The sequence below is a fragment of the Hipposideros armiger genome, unplaced genomic scaffold (assembly GCF_001890085.2).
Source record: "Hipposideros armiger isolate ML-2016 unplaced genomic scaffold, ASM189008v1 scaffold_915, whole genome shotgun sequence".
Lineage (NCBI taxonomy): Eukaryota > Metazoa > Chordata > Mammalia > Chiroptera > Hipposideridae > Hipposideros > Hipposideros armiger.
The window spans coordinates 65,576-93,038 of NW_017732265.1; the positions used below are offsets into that span (position 1 = coordinate 65,576).

The window sequence follows — 27,463 nt, forward strand, 5'->3', positions numbered from 1 at the left end:
GTTTTAGAAAAGTGACAAGAGAAAGGAAAAGGACTTTGAGTTTCTAGGGTTGCAAACTGTGGGAGGCAGATATAAGGAAAACTAATGATAGATGAAGTCTAGTTAGTAATTTGTTGTAGATTCATTCCTCTGGTGTCTGCTTCTGGCTCCAGATTGACGAGGGTCTAGTTGTCTCTTGTGATTAACTTTTGTCCTTTTTGATAGACATATGAGGAAGAACACCTCTGCAAATTTATGTCCTGTTTTTAGGCAAATAGTGGTGGGCAGAGAACTTTGTTTGCTTTTAGCTCAAAATAATCTTTATGCCAAAGTGGCATATTTTGGGATGGTGTATTCTGCACCCTACATTATCTAATCATGATTCTTATTTTTATCTTTCTCTCTGCAACACAGATGCATTAAAATTAATTTAATATGATACATATTAGTATCGGGCTTCTGTAGATTGTCAAATGTCAAACTATATTCAGTTGTTTGTTTATTAATGGTAAGCTCAATTTCAAGCCTCCTTGTCGTAAATAAAACATAAGTAAACATACCAAGGGTTGAAGAATATCACTGTCTGATAGACTATAATCTCAGTCATTCAATCTTCAATATATTTTGAGTTACAAAATATTACCCTGTGTTTCAGGGAGAAGTGGGTCAAGTAGGTCCACGAGGAGAAGATGGCCCTGAGGGCCCCAAAGGTCGAGCAGGCCCAACTGGAGACCCTGGTCCTTCGGGTCAAGCAGGCGAGAAGGTCAGTGAACAACTTTAAATTTACAGATGCTCTTGCAGATGATGCTTCATGGTCATTTAAAAATATTTTTTATTACCCATGTCAAAAATCTAGAGGACTCTATTAAATTGCAAGAGTGTCCATATATAATCACATGCCACTTAAGGACAGAAATGTGTCATTAGGCAATTTCGTTGTCAGGCGAGCATCATAGAGTGCACTCACAGACGCGTAGATGGTACAGCCTACTACACACCTTGGCTGTATGGTAGAGCCTATTGCTCCTAGGCTATATACCTGTACAGCATGTTACTGTACAAAACAACAGGAGGTTAATCAGTCTCAACAGAAAATGATGCAATCAAGGATGCAGTAAACATGAGCTATATGAGGCTGCTGCTGGCGTAACATGACAGACTGTTTTACAGTAAACATTTTTTTATAAGTAGAAAAAGTATACTTTAATGATGAAAAGTATAATATAGAAAATGCATAATGATTTATCATTATCAAGTGTTATCTACTCTACATAATTATATGTGTTGTACTTTATACCACTGACAGCACAGTAGGTTTGTCTACACCAGCATCACCACAAACATGTGAGTAATGCATTGTCCTACAATGTTGTAACAGCTGCAATGTCACTAGGTGACAGTAATTTTCCAACTCCATTATAATCTTATGGGACCACAGTCATATGTGCAGTTTATCATTGACCGAAAGGTCCTTGTGCAGCACATGACTGTACCACTTAGAAGTATCATCATGAGATGGGTACATGCATCCTTTTCAGTCTTCCTTCTTTTCTCGTCCCCTCTGCTCTCCTTGGCCATGCAGGCTCAGCCGCTCTTAAACTCTTCCACATTAGAAGTTAAGAATTTGAGTATGATTAACAAAGGATGAAAGAATTAATGAACATTGGTCTACTTATTTTGGAATAAGTAGAATTATCTTTGCCTCTTAAACCACAGTGTAGATTTTCTATTTTTTCCACATAGCATATATTTTCACAGGGTAATTGTTTTAAAAAATACTGATGTTTAGACTCAATTTTGTGAGATTTTATTTTTAATCTGTAGTTAATTTAAGCATCACTGTGTTTTAAAACATCCCCAGATAATTCTAGTATTCATTGGTTTAAGAGCCACAGATCTATATGTATTATTTCAAAAACATTTGCAACCATTACATTAATGTTTAGATGTAATGTTAGGCAACATTAAAATTATGCCTTCATAGGGAATTTGGTGATTTGGTGAACATCTTCTAATGTACTATGATGTTATATTAAGAAAAATAGAAATGTCTGTGACAAGTGTTATCCTAATATGTACACTAAAAGAAAATATAAATGATAATTACCTTTTGGTATAATTCAGATGATTTCCTTTCTTTTTATATGTATGTTCATTCTCCAGATTTTCTACAGTGAGCATGCAGTTATCCAATAAAATATGGAAATTCCATGCTAATTAAGAAAATTGTAATCTCCCCCACTTACCATCCTGTCCAAGAAGGAAAATACATTATATAAGGGTTTTATAGGAGCTGTGGCTACACAAATATAAAAACATTTCTTCATGTCATTGTGAATCATCTCATGTAGTGGTTCTTTTACAGTTTCACACTCCCAGTTGCCATTTGTGAACTCATAAGTAATGTCCTCATGTTTAGGGAGAGGAAAGAAAGAAACCGGGGAAAACAATGGCTTAGAGATCCTATGACCCCTCCACTTATGGTGCTCACTTGGCGATAGTTTAAGGCTCTCCAGGACTTTCTTCTCTTCTTAGCCCCACTCTATTATGTTTAAATGGTACCAAGAACTTTTTTGAAGCATCAGGACTTTACCTCACAATTCTTCTTTAAAATTTCATTCATATTTTTCCCTTTTTAAAAATTTCCTATCACCACACTGAAAATACAAATAAACTTTCTGTCTGGATTTATTTTAATATGAACCTAAAATGAATAAGAATATATGTTCTAATGTAGTATTTAACATAGAACACAAAAACTTTGTGATCATAATTAGAGAACTTGAAATCAGTGGCATAAAACAAGCTATGATGACAATGTATCTAAGGGGACATCACTATTAGGATGCTTTTTAGAGCTTGTTTATATATTTTCCATTTGAAGATTGATTACCTATGCACCGGTGATCTTGAATCAGAAAACTCTTTAGTTCAATCTATAATGACAAAGTCATAAACTATATTTGTAACTTTTTGCCTTGCTACATTCAGTAAAATATTTACTTTTGTTCGTAAGGTACAGTTCATCTTTTAACATTGAATGTAATAATTTGGACTTGTTTTTGTTTTTGGGTTTTTTTTTTGTTTGTTTATGTATATGAGAAATAATGATAGTATATGCTTGCTAATGTTTAAGATTTTGATAAACAATATTTTATATATGAAGTATGCCTTCATAAGATTTTAAGGAAAATGAATCACCATAAATTCCACAAAAATATTTTATGCATTTTTATCTTAATTTCCTCTCTACCTATATTTTAAAATTGATGCTTTTTCAGGTGGCCAATTTTGTTAGTATAGCATTGTCAACCTCCTAATATTTGTAATACAATTTTGGACTTCACTGTAATTTATCATTTGGTTTCATGTTTTCAGAATGACATGGAATTTCATTGCACTGGAACAAAATAGTTGCACATAAAAGTGGCCACCTGCAGGAATTAACACTGCACAAAAATAATTATTTAGCTATTGCTCTCAACATTTGGTGTATTTACTAACCCAGATTTTTGAAAAAAGGAAGAAAATGCTCAAAATTAGGTCAGAATTTCTTAGTATAGTTATTCAACTTTACTTATTCAATGAAAAAAAGTTAACTAACTTGTGATGGCGTGCTTTATATTTACAGTGAAAAATAAAATAATTTTACCAAAAAGATTAACTTTAGTTAGAAGGTAAGATCTAAATGTAGTTTTAACTACATCAACTTAAAGTAGTAGTTAATATTGAAAAGCTTAGGTGTTTTCTTTAGTCACGCTTAAGGGTTCAGAGGCCTAGAATTCTCTTTAGCTCAGGATTCTATGTCTCTAAAGAGGAAACTATCATTAAATGAGAGGTTACATTAGTGACCACTATATTATTAGAAATATGTCTAAAGCAACATTTTTTCCTTATTTAAATGAAGAAATATAATGGAAGTAAAGTATGGTAAAAATTTGCGAATCTTCCTTTTGAGTGTGCAGATATGTGGTTCTAACTTCTAGAAAACTTACTAAATCAACATTTAAACGTAACTCAACTTAGAATTCATTATTATTATTATTATTTTATTATTTTAACTTTAGGGGAAGCTTGGTGTTCCAGGATTACCAGGATATCCAGGAAGACAAGGTCCAAAGGTAAAACAATTAGCTTGATTTTTTATAGTTTATTTATCAACTTTTCATCTTTTCTTATGGGAGAATAGTATTCCATTGTGTATATATACCACATCTTCTTTATCCAATCATCTATCGAAGGACACTTTGGTTGTTTCCATGTCTTGGCCACTATAAACAAAACTGCAATGAACATTGGAGCACATATATCTTTACGGATAAATGTTTTCAGATTTTTTGGGTAGATACCCACGAGAGGGATTGCGGGGATATATATATATATTTTTAAATTATAATACATCCTTCACCCTCTTTATTTTTCCTAATTTTCACAGTATTTGTTTCATAGGACTACCATAACATATCTCCGCAAAGCCGGTGACTTAAAACAACAGAAATTTACTTTTTTACATTTCTGGCTACCAGAAGACCAAAATCAAGGTATCAGCAGGGCCCCGTTTTCTCCAAAGTCTCTAGGGGAAAATCTGTCCTTGTCCCTGCCACCTTCTTCACACTGTATTTTTTACTGTGTCTGTATCTTTTCCTCTTGTGTCTCTTAAAAAGACACTTGTCATTGGATTTAGGAACCACCTGGGTATTCCAGGGTGATCTCATTTCAAGTTCCATGATTTAATTATCTACAAAGACCCAAATAAGATAACTTTCACAGGTTTCAGAGGTTTGGATATTGGATATATCTTTTGGGGGGGCCATCATTCAACCCCCTACAACTTTCAAATTCTATATTTGACTACTAGAAATATACATATTTTATGCATAAAAATAAATGGTTTTAAATATTCATTTTACCCTGGTGTATTAATTTTTCTCAAGCTAATCATAAAATGTTGTTAAGGTTGCACTTGATGCATTGACTAGTTACAGTAGAGTGCTTAAATGAATTAATATATAAATTTTGGTTGTTGTTATTAATGTGGTTATATGCATGTCAGATTATCTGTCTATCTATCTATCTATCTATCTATCTATCTATCTATCTATCTATCTATCTATCCATCCATCCATCCTGTTTTACCCATTGGGGCTTGACAGGTATAACAGATAGGAATAAATTCTGGTTACATAATAATCCCCAGATATTTATTTATTGGTTAGTTTTACACATAATCAATGGGAGACAAAATTGTCCTTCCTTCTGATAAATGTAAACTGTATGCACTGGGAATCACTAATCATCATATGATGACAGTATTTTAGGCTTGACATGTGGTTTTGTCTTATAGTTTTTCTAGAAAAATTATTTTCTAGAAAATATATATTATATTAAACTATGTATCTTAATATATATTTCCTTGTATAGTACGAGGTAAACATAGTCATTTGAGCCCTTCAAAAATAAAAGTCTTTATGTCTATGATTTTAAAATAATAGAAGCATCATTTAAATGTTTCTGGCTACATTTAGAACACTGATTAGTAACTTCTATCTTGTAAATATTGTCTCTAATACACAGCCCTGGTCTCCTACTTACCTTCTTTTCAAATGTCAAGCATCTTCACAAGTATTATGAGTAAAAATAGATATTCACTGCATAACCTTCAACCTTAAGCTATAGATTTCTTGACCCATTCTTTATCTAATTACTAAACTGAATTGTAACTATAATGATGTTTTGATTTAAAAACAGAAAACTGTTATATTAGTTGAATGAGGATGATTTTCTTTTGAGTTTATTTGACATTCTTTTCTATTTTTCTAAGTCAATTCTCTGTTCAATAGCTTGTTTGGTTTTGTTTTAATTAGCAAAAGGTACCAGAATGACTAGACGGAATCAAACATTTTCTTTTTTCCATTAACCTAATTATCTGAAATTTTGGTCTTTTTTATATAACCTGTTTTCATAACTTAACTGTTTTTCTATGATCAAAACCCATTAATGTTTCTTGGTTCTAAAACAAAAAATGATTGGCACATCAATGATCAAACAGAGCTTCACATTTTTTTCTGATGTGGAAGCCAATGAATTTTGAATAGATTTAAATTTCTTTTTTGTACTAAAAGTGAAATTTGGTGCTAATATCTTTCAAACAGTTTAAGAACTATAATTAGACAATATAATTTATCCAATATCTTACTAACAGTATAAACCATAGTAGGTATTTAAAAGATGCACTACTATGTGTACTATAAAATGATAGCTATTTCAAAAAGTAAAATATATTTTAAGATAGGATTCTTTTATATGTAAAACAGCATTTAAAATAATGTTTTTATATTTTCACACTTATTGACTGAGCCAATTTCTCCATTAACCTTTGACTATGGATTGGCCTTTTGTTTGCTCTTTGTTTTTTTCCATTTAAAAGCAGATAATGCCTTTTCATGGAAATTGTATATTTTGGTGATAATTCCTTACGTGAGAAAAGAAGCATGATATACCTGTATATTAAAAACTGCTTGGTGGGTTGTATTGGACTGTTTTGTTTATTTCCCATAAATTTCTTAAAGCAAAAACTATATAAGAAAATAAATTCATTAAAAATAAAATTGATACATAAGAGTAATTTTTTAATGGAGTCTTTATAAGTGTGTTAGTTATCTATTCTTCTGAGGACAGAAATGAATATTTGGTTCCAAATAAAATTTGATAGAAGTAAATTATTTTCATATTGGATTATAGTTACTCATCAAATTCCTAGAGTAGTGACATAGTAATACTCTACCAGATAGAACTATCTATTATAATTCTCTGTAAAGAAAGAGAAAAGGCTTTGAAAGCTCTTCAAAAATGTAATTTGCAGACATTTCCCCCCTTTATGTGAATATTATGTGTCCTAACAATTGTCTCTATAGTTATCTCTATAGGCATAAAGTAGGTATATTGGGAATGGGCCATAAAAATTAGCTTGTGAGGGTGAAAAGGATAACTATTGCATTGTTCTGTACACCTGAAACTAACAATAAAAAAAAAGAAGCTTGGCAGTGCATATTTCAGATTATTGTTTTGACCATGAGCTCCCATAAGTCTTCACATCCAATTTTCCTGACTTGTGGAAGAAATATAAAGTGATAGCATCCATTCTGAGAAATTTTTAGAAATGCAGATTCCTGCATCTTACTGCCAGAGAGTCTGTCTCAGAAGGTCTGCAGTGGGCCTAGATGATCCCAATGTTTAGCAGTCACTCCAGATTCTTTTCATACAGAGGAGGCATTTATCACTAGCAGAAACATTATTTTAAGAGGTCATGCAGTCCAAATGAGTGGTAAATAAAGAGCAAGGAATGTATTCAAGTAAAACACAGCTGTGTTGTATTTCCCTTAATGCATGGGCGAGAGTGTAAAATCTAAATGTCTGTTTCTCTTAGAATACACATTTTACCAGTATTGCTTTTAATCCATACAATGGTCTAAATAGGAAAAGTGAGTATTTGGAAGCCCCTTCCCTCCAGGGTCTCATAATTAGCAAGTAGAGGAACAAGGCGTTGAACCCAAGTCTTCTCTATTTTATGATACAATGAGGCAAACCAATCAGAGTTGTGTTCAAAGGAATCTCTGAGCAAAGGAAAATCTGGACATACTCCTATGCACAAGGTGAAATGGGAGAATTGCATTATATTCCATCTGTAAAATGTGGCTGTGGATGACATGACAATGCATTTCCTGTGTTTATTACGTCTTAAAGTAGCATTATTTATTGCTATCATTATCATTTTTGTACCTTGCCTTCCTTTCTTCCAATCTCACAAGTTTCATCGTACCTGCAACATGTGAATGATTTACCTCATTTTGCAGAAGAAAAAACTATGCTCAAAAAGAATAAGTAATGATCCCAACTTATTTATATGAATGCATGACAAACATAAGTCTTGAATTTATGTCTTTGAAATTCCATTAGCAGGATTTTAATGCTGAACTGCCTGACATATAGACGCAGTTAGATCTAACCACATTCAAACATCAAACAGAAAAGATGGAGGGAGATTTTCAGTCTTCATGGTTTGACCCAGTTCTAAAGGCATAAAAATAGTCAACTAAAAGCTGATAAGTATACCAATACAATAATGTCAATTCAGGAAAAATATTTTATTAAATTCCTATTTTAATATTTGATCATTCAAGAAAAAGGGATGTTGGTGCCTTTATTAATGCCTTCCCGTGGGAAAGCTGGGTTCTTTGAAAACTTTCAATGGACACTCCATGAAGGGACATACTAAATATTGAAAATGAATATTTTTTTCTTCAGTTAGCAGGGATTGCTATAATTGTTTGTAGGCTTGATAAAGGAGAATTTGTAGTCAGGGAAAAATCAATTTCTGTGACAAATGTGAAAACACTTCATGACATGGTAGTGGAAAAAGTGGATATAAGAGAACATGAATGGATGGAATCAATATGTGTTCATGCCTGACACCGAAGAAGCTTTTCATATCGTGATTCCCTTGTGTGTCCATAAGTCACAATCAGTTGGGAAATGTGCTCAAACAGTTTTTATGACAAATTTCTGAAGTTTGTGTGTGCTTTACTATCATTTAATAAATCAAAATAAATTCAGAGTTACTTCTGTAAAAACGAATTTGATTATTCATACTTGGAAAAATAGGTTTTTCTTCAGAGTTGAAGCAAGTATGAAAAATTATGTCTAAAACTAATTTTATATAAAATGTCTTTTAATTGCTGCTTTCTAATAAGAAAAATGATATATTTGATTCATTATTTTACTTAAAATTAAAAGCTAAAATATGTTTTATCAATTCATGTTTCCAATGCTCCCAGGATTTCAGATGCCACTGTAAGTTCATTTTTAAGTACATGAATGGAGGTTGTATGGTATATATAAATATAAAAATTACGTTTTTCATTTAAATATTACCAGTTTGTGAAAATCCTTATGTCCCAAAACACTTACAGCTTGTGGCTAAAAATGTTAGTTGCCATACTTATCATTTATTATTTCCATTTTTACAGGGTTCCACTGGATTTCCTGGGTTTCCAGGTGCCAATGGAGAGAAAGGTGCACGGGTATGATACTTAAGTATATTGTTCTGGAATAGCTAATATAGATATTCTTGCATGAGTACCTGTCAGCACCAGACACAATTGACTGTGATATGCTAGTTACTGAAACTGAACTGTCTTTGGCAGGGCGTGGCTGGCAAACCGGGCCCTCGGGGTCAGCGTGGTCCTACGGTGGGTGCCTTGTTTTAAAACAGTGATTTTCAGTTCTCATATTGGATTTAATTTTTCAGTATAATTTTCTTGAAAAATAAAAATTGATTCTGTGCCTTTGGATTTGCTTGGCATTGAAACCATTTCATCTTTTCCTCTCCTATGCAGGGTCCTCGAGGTTCAAGGGGTGCAAGAGGTCCCACGGGGAAACCTGGTCCCAAGGTATCATCAGAGCTTGTTCCGTTCCGGCTTTGCTGTAAACGTCTCCTCCAGAGAACAGATGCTACGAGAAAGAATCAAAACTGATTTGTCATTTCTTTCTTTCTTTTTTTGTGTTTTTTGTTGGTGGCAGGGCACGTCAGGTGGTGACGGCCCCCCTGGCCCTCCTGGTGAAAGAGTAAGTATGGTGCAGTCATTTAATATAAAACAAATATTAATATTTTGCAAGTGTTTAAATTTATATGATAAAGTACCTTTGTCTGCAACACATATACACAGTCATCCATAAAATCTAGTCAGAGTTTAAAAATTCCTATTCTTTAATTTACTCCTCTGAAATAAAAAGCTTAATTGGCTATGTGCCACTAATTTTGTTATAGAAATGAGAGAAATAATGTGTGTAATTGGCCTACGATGTCACTCTTAAACTCAAGCCAAGATAATTTGTTTTTCTTTAAATGTGCATATAACCCCTATGCCTTCTCCTTCATTGCTCTTACTTTCCATATCAGTAGTCATTTTGTCCATGGAGCTCACAGTCGCATTATGCTGGTAAAATGCAAGCTACCAGTAGCCATTAAGTCACAATCAATATGCATTCAAATCAAGATAAAACATCTATTCCAGTAAACAGAAAAACTATTTAGTAAATTGATTTTCAATTGATGTAAAATAAAACTAAATACCCATGAGTAAGCATGCCTTTTATTTATTTATTTATTTTGGCAAAATATAGCATGTTTTAGCCAGATATTTTGAAAGCTATACCTTTGAAAGAATTTTATTTATTAAATCTGTTTTACTGTCAAAGATATTAGACTCATTTCTTAATATTCCATAATAATTTTTAGTATTATGTAGTCATATTAATATATTTTGTATATTATTATTTTAGATTTATAATAGATGTTTCACAAAATGAAAAACAAACACCATTTGATGTGTAACTTAAAGCTGACAATAAGTAATTTTTTTTTGAATAAAGGTTTCATTTGTGGCAGAAATGTTAGCAGATGAGATATAAGAATAAACATTTAGTTGCAGTCGTTTCAAGCATTGGTTTATATATAATCAAATTAAACTTTCTACCTAATGTCTCTCACTCTTGATGAACTAGCCCCAAATTAAGTTCATCCTATATGTATTGAGTTCATTAAGAAAACACACATTTGAAATATTTTTTGGTCAAATCCATCTTAATAAGAAGATACAGTTAAATTAATTAAAATGGTTGAATCATTAAGTGGAGCAGAACCATTTAAAAAATTATAGCACAACTAGGAGTTTTGTCTTTAAAGTACAGACTATTCTCTCTTTACATATTTTGCTTATACATTCCAATATTTCATGATCAACCGTATATCTTTACAATTTTATTTTGGAACACAATGGTTATGACCCACTCGCTAGTAGCTGTAAAAACGCTTTGAGAGTAAGAATAGTATATTTTGAGGATAAAACTAAAGGTTGATAAAAATAATGTTTTTAAGTAAGCTGGACCTTTTCCAGTAAATACTTATACATGTTTTAAATATACAGAACGTATTTTCTGTATTCTGTGTAGTTGATGAGACAATTTTTTTCTAATATGTATCCTCATTTTCTTCCAAGAATTTTAAGTATCATTAACTATTTACCTATATCTTAGGCACACAGTTGAAGAATGAGATGTAACATCACAAAAATATAATATAGAATATGCTAAAAGTTAAGTGTATCCCTCATACTCAGGATTTGAAGATGGATGCCTGTTTTTAAAGACTTAGTTAATATACCTTTCAATTAGGTCTAAGATGACCAGATTTAACAAAAACAAAACAAAACAAAATCAAAATAAACAAAAGAACTAAGACACTCTATTATATTTGAGTTTTATATAGACAATGAATAATTTGTGACATAAGGATATCCCTTGCAATATTTGGGACATATTAAAATTATTCATTATTTATATACAATTCAATTTCACTAGACACTGGGTATTTTATATGGCAACCCTAATGGGATCCAACACTACCTTTAACAGTGAGTTTTTAACCTCACCTCAAAAGTATTTTAATTAATACAGAGAGACCTATAACATTATTTTCGTGGAATTGTATAAAGAAAGACCAACTCTTTCTTCTTGATTTTCTCTAGAGAAGGGATTTTTGAAAACTTTATTACAGAAACTTAAATTTTTTCAAATTAATTTAGAATAATAAGATACAAAAATAAAATTTTATTTGAAAAGCAGCAAAAATTTACTCATTTTCTTTCTTTTTTTTTTTTTTTTTTTTTTAGCTGAGCCATCCTGCCACCTTTTGGCAGCTCAGCGGCAACTCAGTTTGGGCCAGGCATTGAACCGCTGTTGCTCAGAGCTCAAACTCTTGAGCGAGCTCCTAACCAACTGAGCCACTCAGCCGTCCCGAAAAGCAGCAAAAGTTTAGAAAGCAAAAAAATGACATTTTAAGATATTAAGAAAGTAGAGCTTGCTATGTAACCTAAAAAAGTACTATTTTTAAATTTTTTATTTAAAATGATTTTTTGTTTATAATTTGCTTAAGCTATTATGATAGATACTTAAGAACGATAGTTTCATACATTAATAAGAGTACCAAAATTTTTAAGTTCTGCAATTTGCCCAGTGGTTTGGGTAATTGCATTTGATATCTATTTTTTAAAGACATATCTAACTTTGAAGTTTCTTTTCAATTTTAATATAAGATTCTGATAATAGCAATATTTGTTCTGATTTCTGAACTAAAATTGGATTAAGAATAGTTATGAAATTTCCCTTGGGAATGCTAAATTGGTAAACTAAAAAGAGAAATGCTATTAAAGACCAACTTTTGTAAACTTTGTTTTTTATTTAAATATCAATAAATCCTACCTTAATTGTATTACTTGACATTTTGTTTATATTCTATCATATATATATATATATATATATTCCTTTTAGAAATATAATTATGTTCTGAGCATATAAAGGATTATCTTTCACCAATCCTTTTGTTGCCATCAACACAATCACTGTAACATGATCTACTTTATACATTTTAAAGATATGTAAATATGAGTGTTGAATAATATATTTAAGCATCAAGCCAGGAATGATATTATAAATGTATATTTGGATAGAATGGTAATAAGAATAATTATACAATAAGGTTCTTTTTATCTTCTCTACAAAGGAAATGGACATCTTCATAAATAAATATATTTTAAATACAGAGATTAGTGAAAGTTATCATCTATGGTCTTTTTGAGATAATCACTTATTTTTCCTGTTAGTTTTGTATGACTAGAGCCAAAATATAGAGTTAATTTTTTAAAATAATTTTTCTTTTGGGGGACTTTGGAATTGAAATGTCCTCCTCCTATGGATGTTTCTAGCCAATGTTAAAAGTAGAGATACTGTAGAACTTCTTGATACATCTATGTTCTATTCGCTTTTAATACGAATTCTAAATCTTTACAGTGTTAAGACCATTGATGTGTTGTGTTGTTTTGAGTACTGAAATTTGAGTACTGAAAGTATGGAAAAATCACCCATTTGGTCTTAGATTAGCACAGATTACCTTGTTGTATTGCCTTAGTTCTGTCGTTTGATGAAAAAGCTGTATGCTATATTGTGTTTTACCTGTAGAAAATAACTGCAAAGTATAAAGTTGTATCTTTTAAGGCATATTCTTAAATTTCTCCACTGAATTTTATTTTCAGGGCCCTCAAGGACCTCAGGGTCCAGTTGGATTCCCTGGACCAAAAGGCCCTCCTGTAAGTGTCATAGTTTTTCTCTTTCTTCATTTGACAATGTCTAAACTTTGAGAGTCAAAGCTAATATTTTAAATCATTTTTAGAAACAAATATTGATAAAAACTCCTATAAAAACAAATTGCAATCAATAATGTCAAAGAATATAGATGTTTTAAATTTATGAAATTTATCATTTCTGAGTATAACTTAAATATATCTTGTTATAATATTCTTTCAAAGTATGTCAATGACTAGAACAGCATGAATATTATTCTCCCAACTACTCCTTTACTTTAGTTAGTATTAATGATGGCATTAAACATTGTTACTGAATCTTAAATATTTGGCATATCAGAATTTCCCTTTTATCTTTCATCATGAAAAGGGTCCTTTTAAAAAATATCGCTTCCTAAACACCCTCAAACATTCTGATATAGTTTATATCACATTAAGATTTATTTATGATTATTGTCTCTATAATACTTTCTTCTTAGAAAATGTAATGGTAGTCCTTCCTGAATCATATCTCTTTTATAAAATTTGTTTAGAGCAACACTCTTTTGAATAGCTTCATACATACCTTCACAAAATTACTATTTAAAATCCCTTATTTTTATACTTAACTACTTATGGGAATATAGGACATCCTCAGTGCTCAGTTGTCTTCTTTCTCATTTTTGGCAACCTTTTCAGTCTATTTATGGCAACCTATTCAGTTAGAATCAACTTATCCACTGTCTTAGTCCCTTTGGGCTGCTATAACAATAAAACACAGAAAGGGTAGCTTATAAAAAACAGAATTTATTTCACACAATTCTGGAGACTTGAAGTTTGAGATCAGAGGGCCAGCATGGTCTGGCGAGGGCCCTCTTTCAGATTGCAGGCTTTTTATTGTGTCCTCATATAGCAGGACTGGTGAGGACGTCCTCTGTAGCTTCTTCTTCACAAGTCACTAATCTCATTCATGAGTGTTCTACCTTCATGACTTAAGCACCTTCCAAAGACCCCACCTACTAATAACATCACCTTTGAGGGGTAGGATTTTAACATGAATTTGGGGGCAACACAAACATTCAGCCACAACACCCACCTGTCTAAGGAAGTTGTTCAGAAGTGGGGTCCCTGGATGCCAGCATCAGCAGTACCTGGGATTTGTTAGAAATGCAGCCTTATCTGCGCCTCACTCACTGAATCAGAATTCTAGGGGAAGGGCCCCGTCGGTGTTTTCACCAACACTCCAGGTAGCTCTGATGCATGCTAAAGTTTACTCACCACTGTTCTAGTCTAGACTTTAATGTGCATGCAAATCATATTGGTATCTTGTTAAAAAATATAGATTTTGATTCCGTAGGTCTTGGTGGGTTCAAAAATAGCCCTGCATAAAGGAGCAGTTCAGAAAATTCTAAATTAAGATATTAAAATTTTAAATAAATGTTATATCTGACTGCATTATATTTTTTCAACATGTTGAAAATAATATATAAATAAATAATGTCCTCCATTTTTTATTGAGTTGAATAACCCTCTATTTTTCATTGTTACTTTCAAATGTGATGTTAGGTCAATCTTTTGAAAATAAATTTATTGTGAAACACTGACTTAAATATTAAATGTTAAGGCAATCCCTTTTTGCAATAATTTTTAGACATTGTATTTAAAATATTATTTTAACACTAACAGTTTTGCTTTATTACTGTAAACATAGAAAAAGTGGATTATTATCTGTATTATAGTATTATAAAAGGATTAATACAAACAGCTAGTACTAAATATAATATCAATACTACCTGCATATAATGTTGTTTACCCACTATCTCAGTTTTTTCCCAAATGCAATATTAAATCATGCAAAGTTTCACATAAAGAGAAGTGGAAATACAGTTCCAAAATGATTCTACACATAACATTGTTTTCAGGAGTATTTTGAAGTCATGTGTATAAATCATTGTTTAGTAACATAGAAACTAGTGATATGTATAACTTCAACATTATCATCCCATTTGTGTTTACACATATTGATAAGAATTGTTTCCCTCAGGTAATGTAATTTTATTGTCAAAGAAAGCCATTTGACCCATTTTTCCTGAGACTTTTTCAGTCTGTTCTCTTATGTATCTTTCAACAAGTTTTGAGCCATTGACCATGCATGCATTTTGTCTCTAAGAAGTATTAGAAGTGTAATAAATGCCTACACTTGAGAAGAATGCAGTCTAGGTGGAGACATGACACTTAAGGAACGTTGTTTTCACTGCTAAATAAAATGATTTCTATACTCTGTTTCTCTGACATGTGAAACACTAGAACATGAAACAAAAATAGCTATCATTTCTCTGATATGTGTTTTTATAATGTTTACAAAAGAAATGCTTTCATCTCTTTGATATGGATGGAAGAAATTCTGGTGGAGGGATACAGCCAGTCTCTTCTTCCTGCAGATTAATTGGTTCATGTTCGTTGTAACCAGGAAATGTATACTGTGTATATATGTATCCATACGTGTGTATATATATATATATATATATATATATATATATATATATATATATATACACAGTGTACACAGACACTATACACATATGGAATAAGGACAAGTGCTTGGAGTGTTCATGTTTAGAGTCTGTTAATCTCGTGCCAGTGTCAGCATATAGTTGCCGTGTTTAAGAAAATTTTAACATGAGATGAAGATTTATAACATGACTGTTGTAAGATATATTCTATTTATAGAAGAGGAATAGTCAAAACTCAGTGCCAATGGAAGTGAACAGACATCCTTAATATTTATTTCTAAGTGCCTTTTCACACGTTACCTTGCTATATATGCATACCCTCATTTGGATACATTTGTTGCCACTGACTTCACCAACTACATCAAAGAGGCAGCCAATTTTGATCAATAAAAGTATTATTTTAAAAATAATGCCATAAAATTATTTGGTAATTAATCTGCTTTATTTTATTGGATAGTAGTATAGAACCATTGCGATTTTTAGGATTAGTCACTTACTACTAGGAAAACATATTTAAATCAGGAAAAATATAATAGTGGTATGAATTCTTTATGTAGTCTGTGAACACTGCTCCCTCAGGATATCTAGGAAAGACTTTAAAAATCATGTTGCATTCATCCCAGGGTGATGTCATTTAGATCTAAGATCACTGCTTCAAAAGGATTATGATATTTTGCAGTAAAAGTATAATCTATACTTCTCACACCAGCAAATATATTGACATATTTAACTTTTATTTTTATAGATTTGTTAGAAAATATGTCCATGATTTATGCTGATGGCAAAACACATTTGAGAGTCATTTTAGTATGGTGGGAAAAATGCCTGACTCATATTTATTCCTCTTTAGCGGTGACCCTCTGCGTTTTAGTTAAAACTTTCACTATCGCCACCAATTGGTAGCACATTTATTCATATATGTGTACATATATATATATATATATATATGTGTGTGTGTGTGTGTGTGTATACATATATATGTATATATACACATATACACACATATATATCAAAATAGTAATAAAACATAAGGTTTGTTTTTAATTACTGTTTTGAAATACTGAACTTACATAAACTATACTAACAACTACTTATTTCTGTTTCACCTCTAAACTGAGGGCAGAGCTGTATCTATGTTACTGTGCACCTAGTGCCTAATGCACAGATATATAACATATGTTTTTGAAAGAAGGAATGGTTAAATGACATCTAAGAATGTCTTGGGGCCTTGGTTAAAAACATTCCAGTTTTGATCTTTGGAGAGTATGGCACTGGAATCACTGAGGTGGTCCTGGAAAACATGAGCAAATCACGGAACAAGCAATGATCTTGTGGAACATCTTAATGACAGTCTTTAATTAGAGCTGTTAATTCACATGGCAACCAATGTGTCAATAAAGATGAAACCAGGGAGCAGAGCTGGCATCAGGCAAGGTCAGAAAGGCTTTCTCCTGAAGTGTTGCAGTCAACCTAGAAAAAGGCTCACTCCAGTCGAAGAAAGCTACTGTGAAAATGAGATTATTCTGCAACAAATTCTGTATTTTAAATCAATATAACAAAATGATATTTGAAAATGGATTGATGTAAGTAATGTTTTTAAACAAAGCACTTTATTTAAATAATTAGCATACCATAAAAATGATATCTGTTATCATTAAAATGTTGATATTGAAATGATCATTTCTCTTCATTTATCTAGAAGGGTGAGAATATTTCTGCCTATAAGAATTAAACATGTATTGGAATTTGAACTTGATACTTAATGATTTCTGAGTAGGATGAATAATTAATAATGCAGTCTAAAAAAGCAATCTGTTTCTACTAAGTATCTAAAACATAGGAACTGCACAGAGTTGTTTGCTTTAAGTAGTTAGTTAATTGCTTCATTTATTTCTTCAGTCATGAAAAAGACAGCATCCTTTACAAAACGTGATAGCATAGTAGATTTGCTCTCCAATGCTTAATAAATGCTATGCTTCCAAGAGAATATTGTATAAGAAAACCTACTGGGAAAAATTGATCCTAAGATTGAGCATAACACCTTGTTTTCTTTACTTGAAACAATTGAGAGGTAACGTGCCATTGTTTCTGAGTTCGTATTTCTTTTCATTCTTGTCAGTTAGAATTTCAGACCACCACTAGAGGACACTATCTTTCTCTGTTATCCATGTCTTGCACTGGAAATTGAATTAGGAACAGATCACCAAAAAGATGGGAAAATGTTCATTTGTGAAGTACTGAAGAATTAACACTTTTGCAAAAATAAAAATACAAATATATATAAATATTCTTTTTAAAAGATTGATGCTAATGAAATAAATTAAATGTAAAATGTTCAGAATAGAGTTGTGGAATTTTTCCTTAGTTTCAGTTACAGATACAATTATACTAAAGAAATGTACACATACTACCATATATAAAATCAATAGAATAACAAATTATGATTATCGATTGAAAATATAAGAACATGATCTAATATATTACATTTAGACAATAAAACACTTCCAGAACTATTTATAACATGTGGTGTTTAATATTTGTGATTTCAGGGACCACCTGGAAAGGATGGCCTTCCGGGACACCCTGGGCAACGTGGAGAGACTGTGAGTGACCCACCCACTCTGACTGATAGTTTCCATGTCTAGTATCTTATCATAAAATGCTACTTTATTATTAACAGTTCAACTGTCAGGTTAAGGATAACAGAAATATTCATTCCATTGAACCTTTTATTTAAATATATTTTAAAGTACATAAATAGCATGTGTTTGTATCTAAACTTTTAAATGAATATACTTGAAGATATGGGATGTTAGTTGATTTGATTGTTCTTATTGTCAATTATAGATAGCACTTTAGAGATGAGCTGATGGATAAGGCCCTGTTATCTTTTGGACAAATCCACAAGGTTATCAACCTCCATCCTTTCACTGAAGTCTTTGATTACAGATGTATTCCAGCCAAAGATCTCACCCTTCTACTCTCTAAAGGAAGCACATTAAAATAAGCCATACAGATAATACATCCTTCTATGCAGAATTAAGGGGTGAAATATTTTCTTTTTTAAAAATTTTTTTAGATATTTATTAAAATGTAGCTAACATACAATATTATATTAGTTTCAGGTGTATGCCATAATTCTCCAACATTCATATACCTAAAAAGCGAACACCATGATAAGTCCATCAATCATCAGACACCATAGCACACTATCACAACATTATTAACTATATTCTCTATGCTTTACATTACATCCTCATGACTTATTTGTTTATACCTAGAAATTTGAATCTCTTATTCTCCTTCACATTTTCTCCCCTTTTTAATTTTTCAATACTGTTGGCATTCAATATTATTTTATATTAATCTCAAGTGTACAGCATAGTACAGCATATAATTTGGGAAGTGATCCCCCTAACTAGTCTAGTACCCACCTGGCACTATACATAGATATTGCCATATTGTTTACTATATCCTCTATGCTTTACTTTACATCCCCATGACTATTTTGCAGCTAGCCATTTGTACTTCTTAAACCCTTCATCTTTCTCCCCCTGCCCTCAACCCCCTCCAACCTATCACCCCAATAAATCTAGTATCCATCTGACACCATACATAGTTATAGTATTATTGACTATATTCCTTATACTATACTCTACACCCCCAACTACTGTGTAGCAACCAATTTGTACTTCTAATCCCTCCACTTTTTCACATACCCTCAAACCCCCTCCCATCTGGCAACCATCAAAATGTTCTCTGTATCTATGAATTTGTTTGTTTGATTATTTTGTTCATTAGATTCCACATTTAAGCATTACATGTGTCTTTCTCTTTCTGACATACTCCGTTTAGCACAATACCTTCCAGGTCCATCCATGCTGCTGCATATGTCAACCCATTCCCCTCCATGGTCAAGTAATATTTCATTTTATATATGTACCACCTAATCTTTATTCATTCACCCATTGAAAGACACTCAGGGTGCCTCCACATCTAGGCCATTTTAAATAATGCTGCAAAGAACATGCAGATGCACATGTGCCCTCAAAGTAACATTTTGGGTTTCTTTGGATAAATACGCAGAAGTGGGGTTACTGGGTCCCTCTTTGTCTCTTGTTATAGTCTTTGTTTTAAAGTCTATTTTGTCTGGTATAAGTGTTGCTACTCCAACATTTTTTTTTCTTTCCATTTTCATGTAATATCTTTTTTCCATCCCTTTACTTTCAGTCTATGTGTGTCTTGATCTGAAGTCAGTTCGTAGTAGGGAGCATATGTAAGGGTCTTGTTTTCTTTTTTTTTTTTTAAACATTGAATTGGGGGAGAGGAACAGACAAGTTGCTGTCCTTTTTTGGTCTTCAGCCTAGTGTGGAGGACGTCGCTTCACTGGCCCATGTTGGTATTATCATTGCGTTCTTTCCGGCTGAGGCAGTCGCTCGCCGGCCATGGACGACCACTCACGGCGGCTCACAGCAGCTCATGGCAGCACACACCAGCTGCCAGCCAGTCCCACTGCAGCCTAGCTCCAGGTCGAGCTGTTGTTCACCATCTTAGCTGTAGAGGGTGCAGCGTCGCTGGCCCTCATGTGGGATCTGAACTGGGGCCCTGCTGCTCAGAGCTGGCATCCCAAGCCAACTCCTAACCAATGCGCCACTTGGCTGGCTCAAGGGTCTTGTTTTCTTATCCATTCAGGCACCATATCTTTTGATTAGAACATTTAATCCATTTACTTTTAAAGTAATTGTTGATAGATATGCAGTTATTGCCATTTTATTATTCATATTTTATCTTTTTTTTTTCTTTCATTTTAAAGAGGTCCCTCTAAAATTCCTTGTAATACTGGTTTGGTGGTTATGAACCCCTTTTTAGGTTTTTCTTGTCTGGGAAGCTCTTTATCTGTTCTTTGATTCTAAATGATAGCTCTGCTTGCTAGAGTAATCTTGGTTGTACGTCCTTGCTTTTCATCACTTTCAATATTTCCTGCCCGTCCCTTCTGGCCTGCAAGGTTTCTATTGAGACATCAATGACAGTCTTATGGAGGCTTCCCTGTAGCTAACTAACTGCTTTTCTCTTGCTGCTTTTAAAGTTCTTTCTTTGCCTTTAAACTTTAGCGTTTTAATTATGATGTGTCTTGGTATGCGCCTAGTTGGGTTCATCTTGTTTAGGACTCTCTGCACTTCCTGGCTGATATATCTATTTCTTTCATCAGGTTAGGGAAGTTTTCTGTCATTATTTTTTCAAGTACGTTTTCAATTTCTTGCACTCTCTCTTCTCCTTCTGGTACCCCTATCATGTGAATGTTGGTATGCTTGATGTCCCAGAGGCCCCTTAAACTATCCTCATTTTCTTGGGTTCTTTTTTCTTTTTTCTGTTCTGTTTCGGAGTTTTCTGCTATCTTATCTTCTAAATTGCTGGTTCCCTCCAATGTATTCTTCATTTCAGTTAGTATAGTCTTTATTTCTGACTGGTTCTTTTTTATGTTTTCTATTGCTTCTTTTTATCTTTCCTATCTCTTTGCTTAAGTTCTCACTGAAATCATTGAGCATCCTTATAAACAGTGTTTGGAACTCTGCATCTGGTAGATTGTTTGTCTCCATTTTGTTTAGTTCACTTTCTGGAGCTTTGTTGTGTTCTTTTATTTGGTACATGTTTCTTTGTCTACTCATGTTGGCTGCCTCCCTGTGTTTGTTTATATGTATTAGGTAGAGCTGCTAAGTGTCCCAATTTTTAGTAGAGTGGCCTTATGTAGTAGGTGTCCTGTGGGGCCCAGTGACATAGTTTCCCTGGTCACCAGAGCACAGTGCTCCAGGTATGTCTCTTGTGTGGGTTGTATGTGCCCTTTTGTTGTAGTTGAACCTCAGTTGATGTTTGCACATCAATGGGAGGGATTGACTGACCCTCAGGCTGATTGGTTGTGAGGACTGGCTGTGACTACAGTGGAGGAGCTGTGATATAGGGACTGACCCTATACTTTGGAAGGGTTCTTATGCCTGTTCAGTCTGCCCTTTGGGTGTTTTGTCCTTGGAGGCAGCTGGGTGATTCTCCGGCTTGGTTTGAAGCTACTGTGCCAGCCCCAGGACCTCCTAGGAAGGGACCCACTGCAGGCCAAGTTCAGCTGCAGCCTGTGCCCTGACCTGGGTCACCTGGTATGAGCCACAACGCAACCTGGAGATGGTCACCACTTGCACGGGGCTTGGAGGTGCCTTGAGAGGCCAAGCCAGGAACTGAGGCCGGTGTCACTTGTGCCAGGCTTAGGGCTACTCAGCCAATGGTATGGAACATGCTGAAACCAGATGCTGCTTGTTTGGGTTTTGTGAAACTTTGGGAGATTTTAGAAAATTCTGCATCCTGACCAAGACAGGCAATTTATATGGAAAAGCCACTAGAAGCGGCTTGGGAATGTCCAGAAGTTGGGCGGGGTCTCAGGGAATCACCAGGATGGGTCAGACAAACTAAGCTATCTAGGCTGATGTAGTCTCAGGTATGATGGGCACCCGCGTCTATATGCAGGGAGCGGGGAGAGCTCCACGAAGGAAAAAGAGCTTCGGCCAGCTCTTCTGTCTCGGAAAAAGCAGCCTTTGCACTGAAGCCAGACAATTCAGTTCCTCAGGGGTGAAATATTTTCTGATGTTGGAACCATAAGGCGAAATTGTTTTGGAACCATGTCAAATGCATCCTCTTGCCTCAAGTGGGAAAATGGAAATGGAAATATGTAACTGAATTTTATTTTTAAACTATGAGGCATATAACATTAAATAAACTGTCTGAAAAAATGTATGCACATAACAATGACTTGGGCAGAGGGGAAACAAAACTAGCAGCTCAACTATAGATTAAGGATTCTGGTGGGTTTGTTTATTCTGTGACTGCTACAAAATCATGTGTCTGGCTATTCCAGTGGGATATAAGCTAATCAGAAATTATCATGGATTAGCATGTTTCCTTGGAATCAATTTTCGGTTCTACCATTGATTAATTTTATCCAGATTTCTTAAGGAAACTACAATACAGACTCCCTTTGACTATATTACTCCAAATCATTTTAGGGCATTCTGCCAGCATGAAGACATATTTGAAGTTTCATTGAAGTACACAATAACAAATCTGAAAACATGATCATTTTCTGCATAGGAGAAACAATCTATCAACAGCAACCCAATTTTTTGCTCACCAAGTGACAGTTCTTAGTGTAACAACTTCTTAGTTTTAGTCAGATTGTAAACTTCAAAGTCTTGGATTTCAACAATAGAATCGAGTGATTTAGTGAGACCAAAGAGTAAAATTGCTTGGGTTTTCTCCTGAGAATGACAGCTGTATGAGGAGCATAAAATGAATTCTCTAAAGAAGAATCCACACTCAAATTTTCAAATGTATTCTCATTTAAATCTTGCAGTCAATAGTTTTTCACTAAGTCATGGTAGCATCATGGGAATAACTCCAGAATATTTCCAAAATGTCTTTTAAGGAAGGGATACCCAGAGAATTTCCGTTATAAAATCTCTTTCATTTTCAATTTAATAACAGTTTCTGCTTCTATCCAAAGTATCCATAGTTTACATAACATTTAAATTTAAATACAGAGGAAAAATAGCATATTAACTAACTACTAGGCTGGATGTTCTCATATAGTAGTTTCTCATAGACAAAGGCTAGAATTATTTCTGTAAAATTGTATTCCTGATTTCAAATCCACTTTTAAGAGAAATAGCTAATAACCCTAAAGCCAGGAAGTTTTTTTTCTCATCTTGTTCTGTGCTGACTAGGATTCAAAAAGATTGCCTTGTATAAGAGTCAGAATCTAGAGCAGCTGTGTTTTGCTATATATGTGTTACCTTATTTTTTTTTAAAAAAGATATTCTTTTATTATATTTGAGATTTGTCCTCATTCAGGAACCTTTAATTGAAGATTGTTCTGACATCTGAAAATTCAAAGCTTCTTTACACCACAATGAATAATTAGAAATAGTTTCTGTTATACTGAAACAACCCAAATTTGTCTCAGAAACATAGTCTCAAATCCTGTATTGATTCTAACATACACAATGAAGACATTGAAATTGTTAAAGATTTTGCTTATCTTGGTTCAGTCATCAATTCAAATGGAGTCTGCAGCCAAGAAATCAAGAGAAGGCTGGGACTCAGAGGGTAGCAATGGAAAAATTAGAAAAGATTGTCGAGAGCAAAGATGAGTCATTGGAGACCAAGGCTTAGATCATCTACACTATTGTATTCCCTATTACTATGTACGGATGGGAAAGAAACAGTTAAGAAGGCTGAAAAAGAAAAAACAAAATATTTGTTTGAAATATAGTGCTGGAGAAGAGCTCTACCAATACCCTGTACCACCAGAAAGACACATAAGTGGGTCCTAGAGCAAATTAAGCCTAAAACATCTCTGGAAGCGAAAGTGACAAAACTGAAGCTATCCAACTTAGGGCACATCATGAGAAGGGCACACACATGAGAAGGCAAGGTTCTTTGGAAAGCAACATGATGCTGAGAAAAAAAGAAGGCACAGAAAAAGAGGAAGACCAAATATGAGATGGAGTGACTCCATAAAAGAAGCCAGGCATGAGTCTGCAGGAGCTGAGAATGGCTGTTGAGGATGAGACATTGCGTACATCACTCATTCATAGGGTCGCCAGGAGTTGGAGCGGACTCAATAGCATGTAGCATAGACTTAGAGATGATCAGAATAAGAGTTATGTTTTTTATAGGGCCTGGAAGGTTGTACAAATATAGGGCTACTAGTTTTTGCCCTTTGCTTTCTAACCTTGTTATTTCCAGCCTGATGCTGTAGTGAATAAAACTTTTGCAAATACTATATGCTTTAATTCAGTTGTTTGGAAGGTTTCCCCTCTCAGTATTTTGAATCTAACTGTTAAATGTAAGTTAACTCACATGAGAAAGAAATTTGCCAATCATAACACAGACACACAGAATGAATAACCCATGAGTCTAGAGAAATATAGATACCAGAATATATGCCTAAAGGCTTTGTTTAAGTAGTACATGCCGCTGACATCTACCGTATTTTATTTTAATGACTGTGTTATATGCAAAGTACATTTGTAAATATATTCTTTTGGGTTTAAAGAATGAACACTGATACAATGCTGAAATGATTACTAATCATACAAAGTACTCTTTTTATAAATTTATTTTTACATCGTGTTTATTTTATGAGATTGTTGGAATGCAGAAAGGAGAAGTGCATTAATATCATAAACCCTAGATACAGCTCAGTGTACAGAACCAGTGAACTGTTTCAAAGAATGTCTAAATCATCATTTATTTTATCCATAAGTAGTAGTAGGTTAAAGCTCTCTATGTTATTTGACCCTGTGGAACAGGGCTAAGAATATGTTTTCACTCCAGCTTCATCTTATTATTTTATTTTTGAAGCTTATTGAAAGTAATCATTGGACTATAATGTGAAATAATGAAGATAGTCAAGTTTGAATTTTAAAGAGAACTGGAAAATAATAACTCATAAGCATTTAAAAATAAATATTTTAGCCAAAAGAGGATTTTCTTTTAATGTGACTTATTTAATTATCTGTGAGAATTTTCATTCTGTTTTGTGTCCTGTATAGCACTGATGGATTGTTGTCTCTCCTTAGGGATTTCAAGGCAAGACCGGCCCTCCTGGGCCAGGGGGTGTTGTTGGACCACAGGTACGTTCTGTTACTTTATTTCCCCAACAAGTTTTATTTTTCTGTTAATATTTTCCCTCTCCTAAGTTGTGTGAAATCTGCCCGCTTTATCATTATTAAAAATGATGTACTGTATTTTAAAATTTTGGATTGCATATTTGCATATGCAACTTGTCTATATCAAATGAACTTCAGCAAACTATTACTTAAATAATTTTTCAATTGAACTGAATAAACTGAACTAAGAAGAATAAAATAAATAATTAAAAATAAGTCAGAAAATTCACAGAGAGGTTAACACAAAAACCTGACCATGACACCATCTGCTAAAATCCCCAAATCCTTTATTAAATAGGTTGACTGTCATCTTTTCCCGAAATTTCAAGTTATAAAATGACTTTTGTTTTCTGAATATAAATTAGGTTTAGAAGTGTAATATATTAGAAATATCATATAAACCTTTGAACATAATTTTGTTCTAAAATTTTAATATTTGTTACATATTAGGTGTTTCTTAAGATTTTATCTTCATAAAAATGATTTTCATCAGCAATAAAGTATTAGTTTGTTGTTTTTGAATACATCTAAATAATAGGAAAGACAAATAGCTTTTGCAAGATAGGAAGCAGAAAGAATCTCAACAGTTAATGTAGTTTCCTGAATTATAGTATTAAATACCTAGAGAATAATTCATGGTAATAAAAAATAATATTTTTATTCTGGCAAAGAGTATTGAATGGACAGTTCACATTTAGTTTACTCAGATGGAATTTTATCCCTGGTAATAACAAATTATAGCAAAAGAGCAAAAGCAGTTGAATACATGTTTTAATTACTTAATTGTTTTAAACAGTGTTTTCTCAGCCTATAATTAGTCGTGGATACTTTGTAACTCAAACACACACACACACACACACACACACACACACACACACACACATCCAAACACACATACCCCCAAGAAACAAAAAATTGCATCTTCTTTCTAACAATACCTGTGATTAGAAGCAAATGGAGGAATTCTTAGATTGCTTGATCATTTTATTTCAGAGATTAATCCTGAACCAAGGGAAATGCTTCTTTATAAAGAAGACACAGTATGCGTAATACTTTTTTTTTGCCTATTTTTTGTGTGTGTGTGTGTGTGAGCTGAAGGCCTCTTTTTAACTGCTTATCAATTTTAATTAAAAAAGAAATAATCCCTTAATAATTAACTTCTTCCAAAAATACTTTTAAAAAAAAATTCCAAATAACTTTACAATTTTCTGTTAAAAAAAAATTTGACTGAAAGAATGATTCCCATTATGTTACATATCCATGACCAGAAATGGAATTAGAATTCAACTAGAATGTAACATCATGGGGCTTAACTGAGTATTTCGGAACCTCACACCTTTTGAAAATTCATCTCTACCTAATGCAGACAGCTGGTTTCTGAGATCTGTGTTCTTTTTTGTCTCCCCTCTATAAGGCATAAAAGTAGCAGGTGTTTTACTGAGTATGCATCCTCACTGGATTATTTTTTTATTGGTCCTTTTAAGAAAGAAAATCCAATTGCCTATTTCAAATTGAATCGTTTTTTCATGATAGGACAAAGCAAGGGATTTAATAGGAGCAATATTGATTACAATATTTGACATTGACTTTTTATGTACAGTCATTGTGAATCCCTGCTTATTTTTGTCACTGTGCCATGAAATTAGGATCAATTTTACATTTCTTACTATTGAAATTCCAATTAAATATTCAAGGAAAATTTCATTTTGGGGGACATGTTTGCACATTAATGATAACCTAGGGACTTTTTGACAATACATAATTAAAGGAATTCAAATCTAGAGATGTACACTCAAATTTGGGGCAGATGGTTCTTTATCCAAGACCAAAAGGTAAAAATCTGTTGAATTAAAAAAAAAAATAACAGAGAACGATATTCCATGAGCAACTTCAATAGTACATTCCACTGTTTAACAGCCTTAGCTCTGAAAACGTTCCCTTTATATATCTTTCATTTAAATCTCATTTGGCTTCATTCTAAAGTAGAGATAAAGGGCCGGCCGAGTGGCTCAGTTGGTTAAGAGCTCGCTCAAGAGTTTGAGCTCTGAGCAACAGCGGTTCGAGTCCAGCCCGAGCTGAGCAG

At 33.2% G+C, this 27,463-nt stretch overlaps 1 protein-coding gene across 1 annotated transcript in view; it reads left to right on the plus strand.

Annotated features, from left to right (window-relative positions):
• The window catches only part of COL11A1 (collagen type XI alpha 1 chain), a 146,209-nt gene that overhangs the window by 44,004 nt on the left and 74,742 nt on the right, over nt 1–27,463 (plus strand). The window contains exons 25-33 of the mRNA XM_019630455.1: nt 635–742; nt 4,047–4,100; nt 9,006–9,059; nt 9,183–9,227; nt 9,375–9,428; nt 9,559–9,603; nt 13,128–13,181; nt 18,217–18,270; nt 25,291–25,344. Coding sequence (XP_019486000.1) covers nt 635–742; nt 4,047–4,100; nt 9,006–9,059; nt 9,183–9,227; nt 9,375–9,428; nt 9,559–9,603; nt 13,128–13,181; nt 18,217–18,270; nt 25,291–25,344 — 522 coding nt within the window. The remainder of the gene's footprint in view (nt 1–634; nt 743–4,046; nt 4,101–9,005; nt 9,060–9,182; nt 9,228–9,374; nt 9,429–9,558; nt 9,604–13,127; nt 13,182–18,216; nt 18,271–25,290; nt 25,345–27,463) is intronic.